The 11,508-nt window shown below is 29.6% G+C and overlaps 1 protein-coding gene and 1 pseudogene across 1 annotated transcript; one reads left to right on the top strand and one right to left on the bottom strand.

Moving 5' to 3' along the window:
- Positions 1-2,016: 2,016 nt before the first annotated feature.
- LOC114163866 (amino acid transporter AVT6C-like) lies at positions 2,017-4,498 on the bottom strand. Its single transcript, XM_028048238.1, has 5 exons — positions 4,034-4,498; positions 3,414-3,566; positions 3,107-3,310; positions 2,561-3,026; positions 2,017-2,464 (listed from the first exon to the last, which is right to left on the bottom strand). Exons 1-5 carry the CDS (start codon positions 4,392-4,394, stop codon positions 2,338-2,340), a joined length of 1,311 nt encoding a protein of 436 aa, XP_027904039.1. The 5' UTR covers positions 4,395-4,498; the 3' UTR covers positions 2,017-2,337.
- A 3,650-nt stretch (positions 4,499-8,148) lies between these two features.
- On the top strand, positions 8,149-10,792 carry LOC114174655 (annotated as a pseudogene).
- The last annotated feature ends 716 nt before the right edge of the window (positions 10,793-11,508 follow it).

Genomic DNA, 11,508 nt, shown 5'->3' with positions numbered 1-11,508 from the left:
TAAAGAGGATAAAAAGTTTAAAACATTGTGGAGTATTAGGGTGACTCCGAAGGCACAACTATTAGGGTGGAGGTTGTTCCTAGATAAGTTACCTATAAAGGTTAAACTAGCACCAAGGGGAATTCAATTACAAAATAACCTATGTGAGACGTGCTTAGCAAGTGAAGAGAATGCAAAACACCTATTCTTCTCATGTAGTGCATCCCAAAAAGTGTGGAATATGTGTGATAGATGGATTGGGGTGAGTTCAGTGCATCATATTAATGCAAGAAATAATTTTCAACACTTCCATCTAGTGAACCTTAATAGAAGACAAAATAAGATTTGGTAAGGAATGTGGTTAGCAATAGTAGGGGAAATATGGAAACATAGGAATGGAATAATTTTTAAACATAGGAAAGTTGATCCTGAAGAGATATTTGCCCTTGCTCAGGTAACAGCTTGGGTTTGGATGAAACATAAAAGTTCATCTGTTATGTTCTCTTATAGTGATTGAATTCTTTCTCCTTATGTATGCTTAAAATCTTTGTGATATGATTAATTGTTGTGTGTTTAAGTATGCCAGGCAAGCTTATACAGGTCACTATTGACGAAGGGACCAAGACAAATCATAAATACAATAATACATGTTGATCAATCTCCTTCGCGTCAGAAGTGAAATTGCCCAGTTTGACAAATGCAATGAGAATGAAATGTATTAAGCGTACTTTAATCTTTCTTGTTATCTTGGAGGGTCATTTAGATGCATTTATCCTCCTTTTATGAGGTGGAGGACGTGTTCAAACGCTTAAAGTATTGACATTAGGAAGAATGTCATCTGATTAATGTACACTATCATTATACTATTCGGAAATTTGGTAGGGGTCTGTGCTTTAGGTAGGCATACTCTTTGTCCCCTTTGTTTTGTGGATCATAAAGTTGTTCCAAATTGTGATCATCTAGTTTTGAATGGTCTTTTGTTTTGATGGAACCATGATGCTAAGCTAATGCATCTATTTGTCCAGGTCCTGCTTTTTTGTATAAAGGTTAGAGTATCCCTGAGTACTCTATTTAATTTATTTTATTTTTTCCTCAAAAATAAATAAATATATATATATATATATATTATTTTTTAAATGTATGTTATGCAAACTTAATATTATGAACGAAAAATAGTTATTAAAATTTAAAATTAAATTCAAATTCATTATATAAAGTATAATGAATTGAAGTTATTTTTAAATTCATTTTACATTGTATTCATAAGATGAGAAAGCCGCAATCACTTCCCCCATGCTCCTGACACATCTCTGAGGATAAAACAATTGCTGGTCATATTGATCACACTACGCGCCATCAATAATTGCATTTTTTTTTCCACATATTATTTTAAAACCACATAACAAATGTTCAATAATTGCTTATTTTTTCCACATATTATTTTAAAACCACATAACAAATGTGTCAGTGTGTCACATGTTCAAATGTTCAAATGGGAGTAAGTACAGATTTTCGACTTAATGCAAGAATTCCAACTCTCTGGTTACAATGCATGGCCTGTATTATTTTAAAGAAAGTTATCAGCTTTAGGGATTGCGTTTGTCACGATGGCTGTTATTCTTTATTATTTATTCTACACAATCATCTTAAATATATATAAAATTAAAAATCCAATCTTATTGTTCACACTGCACAAATCACTATCCTTTTCTTTCACATGCGAAAATGTTATTAACAATACACGGTTGTAGATAAAATAATTCAACAAGTACCTAACTTTGATTTGATAACATTATTTTATTTAATCATAGTTTATTTGCTCCGTATTTTCCATGTGTATATATTATAGCACTTTCCAGCGACCCAAGAGGGTATTATCCAAATATTTTTTATTTTTATTTTTGGATAAGCGTTATTCTACAGCCTTTCCTCTTCTTTGGTCTCTTGATGAGTATGACACGGAAGTGAGAGAGATGATGGTGAAAGGGATGTTACATCACTCAAAAAGTTTAACAATGTGACAAATGTTGATCACTGAGACAATCAGAACAGTTCCCCAAGAGATCATCGATCTTTTACCATCCTTACACGGCACAATCTGGTGGACCTTTGGATCCATTTCTTTAATAATAAATTGTAATTTACAAAGCAATGCTGTTCAAAAATACATCATTATCATATATGAATTCTATGATAAACAACAGAGGCATCCAAGATACAAAAGTAACACAATCACAGCAATCAAATGCGCCTACAATTGTCTTTCTCCCCAGCCACACCCACTCTCACCAATTAATTTTTTCTATAAAAATTAAAAAAACAAAATAATACTAGGGGAGAAAATGAGAGAACCACCTTTTATGACTTGCTACTAAAAGCATTATATATGTTGGTGGAAATGGCAAGCACACTTGTCACCACGGCAAGTATAATCATGATCAGAGCAATAATTTTATCCCTTTTCGTTGATATACCACATGCATCCCTGAAATTAGTAACAGAGAAAAATAAGACACTGGTTTACATATTTGTACAATGCAATTTTTAATTTGGATCTACTTAAAGTTAAATGGTAGATTACCGTAAAACAATAGAGCCAGGGAAAATGAAGGCAAGGCACACTGCCGATGTTGATCCAAGAAACTGAAAGAAGTACCAAATATCTGGGATTGCTATAGCAGCAAGGTAGGAGAATACAAGCAGCACCACAGTGAGGATCATGAATCTTTTGTTGTCTGTGGCTAGCATAGGCTTATTGGGGAAGAGAACTTCATCTATGTTGGATCTCAAAGAGAAGTTCAAGAGAGGAAACACCAGCATGATGTGGAGTGCATAGCTTACACGGATCAAAGTATTGAACAAGGAACCAACCACAGAATCATTACTCTGGTCAAAATTGATGAGAATGTCTGATTGTGTTGAATCCCCAAATAATAGGTACCCGAATAGGCCTACTGAGATGTAGATCACAGCACAAAGCAATAATGCTAATCGAACTGCTGTTGTCATTTGAGATGGCTTGGCAAACTCAAACCCAATTGGATGCACTGCAACAAAGATCAACCATCAGTACCGAAATCTTCTAGGCATGCCCTTCAAAAATTGACATAGGAATCGGGTCCATTACCGTTAAAATGAAATGTGAAAGCTGTGACAACAACAGGAACTGCAGTAAATAGATCAAAGAATGAGGTTTGGTTGTCCAAACGAGGAAACAATCTAGGAGTCTGCGTCTTTCCTTGCACCAGTGCAAAAATAGCCAACCCACAACATATGCCAACAAATGCCACTGCAAGAAGAGTTGACACTGCAGAACTGTACTTCAAGGACTCTATCAGTTCCAAAACACCAAAAGCAAAAACACACGTTAGTTACGGAACTCTTCAATTCCAAATACAAGAAACTCTGCAAAGAATTAAATTGGTAACACTGACCTACACGTTTGTACAATACCAATGGAAACATGACGAAGACCAAAGTAAAGAGAAGAGCAAACTCCCGAGAATTCCACCAATGAATACCAAACCACTGTTGCAGAATACCCAAATGCACTTCCCCTCCATCTTGCTTTCCAGATAGCACATCCCCTGTTGTTCAACAAAGGCAATAATTGCAATTCAGCTATTTTTGTACTAAATTTTCATTTTATGTTTCTCTTTATTTTCCTACCACAGTAACTTCTTTTTTTCCTTTCTGCATCTTTCTTCTATCCAATTTCACTTATTCATACATTTCGAATACAAACTTTTAAATTAAATTTATTAAAGTAAATCAGGAGTACTTAAAGAAAATCTAGATCTTAAGTTCGATTGCTTGAAAATAATTAAAGCACTGACATTAATGAAAATAACTGGTTAGTTTAATATATATTAAAAAGGAAAATTAAAAAAAAAAAAAAACTACTAGCAAAAGTTCACCAAACACAATGCATGTAACCCAAAACCCGGCAATATTCATATTAGGCACAACTAACCAAAATCTAAAAAAATCTACACATTTCCGCCTTTTTTTCATAATTTCAAAAGGAATAAAAACAAAGGGAAGATTCTGTTACCGATGATGATCAGGTAAAGAATTAAGCCCCCAACGTTGGTGATGATGACGCAAACTTGCGCGGCCAACGCTCCCGGCGATCCGAACGCTTCCCTCATGACGCCGGCGTACGTCGTCGTTTCACCGGAGTGCGTGAAACGCATGAGGAACTCGACAGAGAGTTCCGCGAGCACGGCCACAACGATAATCATGGCGAAAGCGGGAACCACGCCAAGAACCTTCATTATTGCCGGAATTGACATGATTCCGGCGCCGACTATGCTCGTCGCCACGTTGAACACCGCTCCGGGAACAGACGCCGGCGGCATCGCTCCATCGGACTCGCCCAATAGTGGGACGCTGACTCCCACGGTCGGAAACATAACGGCGAATAAACTGTCGGATTTGATAATGAACAGTCGGAGGTTGGGCTGTGGCTTTGAATGGTTATGCTTTGTCACAACAATCACACTTTCTCTTTCCTTTTTATAAAGGCGGTGTATACATCATCATCATCATTCATGTTGATTTTGCTGCCATAATTTAATATTGAGAAGTCAAAAAGGCAATATCATATGGCCAATTAATTAAAGAAACCAAATTACAAATTATAATTTTTAAGAATGAATTGAAGAATGATAACAAAGTTCCACCATAAATGCAACAGAGAGAATGTTAAATCATATATTACAAAGAAAAAGACAACTTTTAAGAATTTATGTTAAATATGGTATTATTTTTTATTTTAGATGAATAATTTATATTTTGAGAGTGCTTTTGTTACATGGATAACTTACATTTTATAAATGATAAGTCTTCTAAAAATTATAGTCACTGGGTCATCACAATTTCCTTTCATTCTACAAAGAGTCAGTATATCTTAATTTCTCCTCACAGTGCACTTTTGTCTAAAACAAAATATTTATTATTTTTATGACAAAATTATTTTACTTTGTACACAGACTAAATTATCCAATAATAATTACATTATTATCTAAGATAACATTTTTAATGGATTCATTTTGAACAACAAAATAAATATATATCTTAGAAAAATTATCCACACCATATTCATATCAGAACAATTGTTAAAAACTGCTGAATTTGCTAGAAATTACACGTCCGGAAATATTACTTTTAGGAAAAAATAAATGAACAAATTAGGATGAGACTTATTAAATGAATCAGTATAAATAAGATTGATTTATAATATCTTAATGAGAATAAATTTTATTTTGTAAATTTATATTTAAACTATAATTAAATATTACATTTTTAACATAATTCAGTCTTTAAAGCTATCGGACCAATTAATAGACTTACAAATCATAAGTGTTAGATATTTTTTACATAAATAAAAGTTACAAGTTACATAATTGGAAAGATACTTTTTATTTTCAGAATACACGAAAAAGTTATCTCTTATATAAAAAAAAATTGCAAATTATATTTTATACTTAAGTTCTATCACAAAAATCATTTTTTATAAAAGAAATTGTGAATAGTATTTAAATTTCTTTTGCTAATGACTTTTGATGAAATTACACTGATTTAAAAATAATTAAAGTTTTAATACAATTTTAAACTTCTATAGAACTTTTATTAATTTTGTATACAGTTATTAAAAGAAATCGGAATCACTAATGTTAAACTAACATTTAATTAAACTTAATTTCATTTTAAATTAAATAAAAAACTTCAAATAAAAAAATTAAGATCATTTTAAATCAATACTGAATAAAATATTGATTATTTTAATATAAATATTTTCATGCGCCACGTTTTTCTATCCTATGTAATTTGTATATTAATTTTATGATATTTTTGTTGCTTAAATTTAATGTAAAGATAAAATAACTTTTCTTAAAAAATTAAATCAACAATAAAATTTGTTAAACAATTTAACCGAGTAATATATAAAAACCTCATTTAGTATTTTAAATCTAAATAATTTTTTTTAAATACATTAACGAAATACACAAAGTTGATTTAAGTGTAGTAAAAAGCTTTTTAACTAATGCATTCAATTGTTATACAATACAATAGGTGCATAGATGGTTCATGAGACAAAACAAATATTCTTGAAAGGGCATTATCGATTAGAAACCTTTTGCTACCAATTTATTGCATTTAATTATGTAATGTAGTTAATGTTCATTTTAAATGTTTAAACTGGAGTATGTTCCAATTGAAAATTAAATAATTATTTACACCAATTTACATAGAATAACTTCAAATGTCCTACATTACTTAAAAAACTTAATTGAAACATAGTGCTATATCAGTTTTTTATTTACACAATAATGTTTGTGAAATCAATGGTATTTACATCACTGTTTATAGCAATTCACAGGTAAAATGTATTAGGCCAGATCTCAGTGCTTCCAAAGTACTGACCTGCATTTTTATTCTTGTATATATATATATATATATATATATATATATATATATATATATATATATATATATATATATATATATATATATATATATATATATATATATATATATATATATTTACTGAAATTACATGATTATAGTAAATTAAATTTTAAAAAATAATTCTAAAATTGTAAAATATTATAACTTAATTAATTTTTTTTGGCTTCAATTAATTTTTTCATTCGTATTCTGTAACTTTGCTGGCTTATTTTTTTGTCCTTAATGTGTAATTTCGGTTTCTTAATTAATTTGCGAAGTCTTATTTATAAGTAAATTTAATTTGGGTACGATACCTGGGCACGATAGGAGAAAAAAGCCCAAAGAGATTTTGATGTTCTTCCTGCCCTTCAAACTTTTATTCTGCATCCCAATTTTTTTTTTTAAATCCCTTGATTTTTTGACTAAGATAAAAATTATTTTCTTTTTCTCCTTATATTTATTCACTCATAAGAACTCACTTTACTCAAGATTTAAAAAAGAAAATATGTTCAGGAAAGTATTAGATTTTAAAATCTGTTCCGGTAAATAGTGGATTTTAAAATCTGATTAATGAAAATTTAGAATTTTAAAATTTAATTAAAAAAATTATCGAATTTCAAAATTTTATTAAGAGAATTACAGATTTTGAAAGTCGGTTAAAATAATTATCGGATTTTGAAATTCGGTTTAAATAATTACCGGATTATATATTTATATTCTTTTTTTCTTTTTTTAATTTTTGTTTTTATATATAATATAAAGAAAAATAAATAAAATTCAAAAACATATTTACATGTATCTTTTGTTTTATATTTTTAATTTGTTTTATTTAGAATATTGAAAAAAAATTAAAAAATAAAATAACAAAAAATAAAGAAAAACAAACTAAAGAAATTATATATATATATATATATATATATGCTTATTTTTATTTGTTTTTTAGTTTTTGTTTTAGTTTTTTAAAATGTTATATATATACCAAATTTCAAAATCATATATATTTTAAAGATTTTAAAATTCATTAATTGTTTTTATCAGATTTCAAAATCAGATAATTTTTAAATTTGGTATATAGATAAGTTGAATTTCAAAATTCGATAGTTCTTAGACATATTTTACTTCCTAAACCGTAAAGGAAGTGTTAGAGAATGAGGTCGCATGAGTAAATCCAATTAATACATTGAATTCTGAAGATGGATTACAAAAAGAATTTGTGTTTGTTTTAAAATATTAATGCAGATGGATTTGCAGATAAGGATAAAAGTTCATTCCTTACAAAAAAAATTTAAGAGGATCAATGCAAAATTTATCCATATAACTTCATTCTATTCAAAATCAACCATGTAATTCTTATCTATATATATATATATATATATATATATATATATATATATATATTTTGATAATAATAATAATTAATAATAATTTAATATAATTTATTTTTATTAAATTTTATTAAATAATAGTTTTAAAAATATAATATTTTTAATTAATTTAAGAATTATTTTTTATAATTTTATTATAGAGAGTATTTTAATAATATTCAAATTTCATTTATTATAATTTTTTATTTAATCTATCATATCATTCAAATCATTCACTGATTTTTTACAAAATTCACTTTTAAATATATTCAATTTACTTTCTAAATTTTCTAAAAAAACACATATATTCACCTACGACGAATCAATTTTCACACTCTTTTTCAAAATCATCTTCTCAAGCGAAGAGAGTACAAGGGTTAGTATTTGGATAAATATAAATAGAAAAAAAAAAAAACAAAACCCTCTTAATTAATCCTTCGCTATCAGTTTCGATAGTAGGGAAAATGGCGGATCAGCTGTCGAAGGCTGAAGAATTCAAGAAGAAAGCTGAGAAGAAGCTCGGCGGCTGGGGCTTGTTTGGCTCCAAATACGAGGATGCCGTCTATCTCTTTGATAAAGCCGCCAATTCCTTCTAGCTCGCCAAATCATGTTTTTTCTCTTTCTCTCAACTTTTTTTTTTTATTAAGATGATTAATTTTGATACCGGTTATAATTTTATTATAGTTGTTAGTACTAGTACAATCGGCGAGTGTTATAGTTCCGATTCCAAATGTTGAACTCTCCCTAATCAATTAGTTTTATATGATTTTACGGGAAAGAGCTTTCAATTGTTTTTCCATTTGATCAATTACTCGAACAGAAAAATTAGAGTTGTAGAAGAAGTGCTTGATACTATGATCAACTGATTAACCATACTCTGTTATGTTGTGACTGTTCTCACATTTATATTGATGAATTTTTATTCGCTTTATTTTGTTGAATGTTACTGGCTTTAAAATCGAGGATGGAGTAGTGAATAGTTCTGTTTGTTGTTCTTGATTTGATCTATTTTGTGGCATTGGGACAAAGCTGGAGCAACATACCTAAAGTTGGCAAATTGCCATTTGAAGGTATCATTCTGGGTTGGGATTTTGGGGTGGGGTTTATACCGTTGAATCTACATTGCATCCTTTAATTTTCTATTGAGCCGGAAATGTCATTGCTGTCTTGTCTTCTGTTTCTAGATGGAAAGCAAGCATTGAGCTTCACAGGTCCATGTTGATGCTGCACATTGCTACAAGAAAACTAATATAAATGGTATGCATGCACCAGAATTTTTTGTCGTTTATGATTTCTGGTCTAAACGAATATCTTGCTTCCACACAGCAAGGCCAATTCCTTTTAAACTCTATTTCTTTGTATTGACATCAATGTGAATCATAGAAAACAGTTGCTGCATTTATGCCTGGACAAATAATATGTGAAACACATCTGTTGTCATTGGTCAATCTTTCCATATGTGTAAATAAGATACCGGTTTTGTATTTATAAGCTACAAGTAGGGGTTCGTACTTTTATCTTTTGTGTAAGGCCATATTAAAATTAACTAGCATTAGTAGGGATTCATTCCTTTTATGGATGTCTATACTGGATAGCAATATTTTGATTTGTTATTTGTTTCAATTATTAGATTGGAATTTTTATGATTGTAAGCCTAAGAAGAAACAAATGAAAACAACTATATTGGATAGCAATATTTTTTATTTGTTGTTTGTTTCAATTATTAGTTTGGAGCTTATGTTATTTGTATTGCAACTATATCTTTTTATAGGATGAATTAGACAAGACCTTCTACATTTCATATTAATTCTTAATAACTAATATTTAATACTCGTATCCTAGCTTATGGAAATTGATTTTGAATTAAATGCATTGAAGTATATGAGTTTGCTTGATTTCTGAGTTTGCTTGAGTTACTGTCATCTTGTTTTAACTTGTTTTCACTATTTCACAATTGAAATACAGGAAATTTCTGAATTGTATGAGTCTGAACAGAATATTGAGCAGGCTCTGTTTACTAAGAAAAATCAGCTGAAATTTTTCAAAATGAAGAGGTGACAACTATTGCGAACCAATGCAAACAAAAAGTTGCTCAATTTGCTGCTCAGTTAGAACAGTAAGATTGTGTTTTCTGCATATTGTATCTATATTATTATAGTGATGGCTTGATTTATATTTCTTCAACTCAGATTCATTCTTTAATTTGTTAGAACTTAGTACTTTCTTCTGGAAACAATCTTTCTGGCCTTTTATTTTGTTATGTTCCTTTTTTTTGTCCAACCCACACTCCTCGGGTTAGCATTAGCTTAGGTCTGTATGGATTTTGGTACGCTGAGAATTTATTGGAAGGGCCTATTATGATCTTAACGGAATTCTTGCATCTTTCTTTTGACAATCCATAATATGTTGGCTTAGGTACAGGATGTGAACAAAAGTCGGTCCATTCCTTTATCTGGTATGGGTCACGTGTGGTTCTGTATAATTTGCTCTAATTACAATGGAAACATATTTTTTAAATGGAAGGAGCTTTATCAGAACCTTCTTGTTATGTTAAATTGAATATTAATGGTTTTTGATGATCCTCAGATATCAAAAGTCAATTGAGATTTATGAAGATATAGATCGTCAATCTCTCAATAATTTATTGAAGTACGGTGTAAAGGGACACCTGCTGAATGCTGGCGTCTGCTAACTCTGTAAAGGGAACGTTGTTGCTATAACCAATGCGTTAGAACGATATCAGGTCTAAGTTTTTAAATAATTCTTATCTTGAGACTGGACATATTACTGGTTGCTCAATTTTTTGGACATGTATTTATTTTGCAGGAATTAGATCCAACATTTTCGGGAACACGAGAGTGCCGATTGTTGGTGGTGGGTAACTATTTTTGGAATTATATTATTAGATTTGAATGGACAAGTAGATTATATAAAGATAATGTGGACTTCTTCGAACGGCCTTCGGCATAAAAGTGTTTTATTATGTTTTGGTGGTACTTATTGTGAATTAGAAATTAAATATGTGATATTGTTATATACATCTAAAATTTGATATAAAATAGTAACATAAAGTTTATCATCAAATTTAATTACAATGAGAACAAATGATGAACCCAGGCGCTTGCTTGAGTTTTTACTAAAATGATTACCAGTATATATTATGCAACATCTTTTAATAACGAATACTCTAACCATAAAGGAAATAACTTAAACCAAGTATATTGAAATTTTCTTGGATAATCATCTTTACCAAACCACGAATAAACTTTTAGATGCATTTGATATGAACCTCATTTTAGATCTTTCATACCTCATCAATTTGATTTGGTAGGTATTGTCAAATTTGACGACGCTTTCCTAGATCACGTTCTAAAGAATTTTCAAATTCATTATATGTAACTCTAGGAATCTTATAGAGTTATTTTTCATTTTTTTCAATGGTTGGATTCTCATGAAATTTCTCTAGTTTAGTTGACATAGATGTATGTTTTTCATCTTCATCACAAGCCTTTATGTTGAAAAAATAATTAATTCTTTTACTTTTTATCATAATTTTTCTAATATAAATTTATCACCTAACAACTTCTAAATGATTAGCTTCCCTATCCTAAATTGCATCACATATATCTAGTGTGTACCACTGGATGATGATAAATTTATTTTTTTCTAAATAAGCGAGAGGTGATAAATTTATATTAAAAAAAATCATGAT

Source organism: Vigna unguiculata, chromosome 1, assembly GCF_004118075.2.
Source record: "Vigna unguiculata cultivar IT97K-499-35 chromosome 1, ASM411807v1, whole genome shotgun sequence".
In the NCBI taxonomy this organism is placed as follows: Eukaryota; Viridiplantae; Streptophyta; class Magnoliopsida; order Fabales; family Fabaceae; genus Vigna; species Vigna unguiculata.
This window is presented reverse-complemented; position numbering and strand designations above follow the sequence as displayed.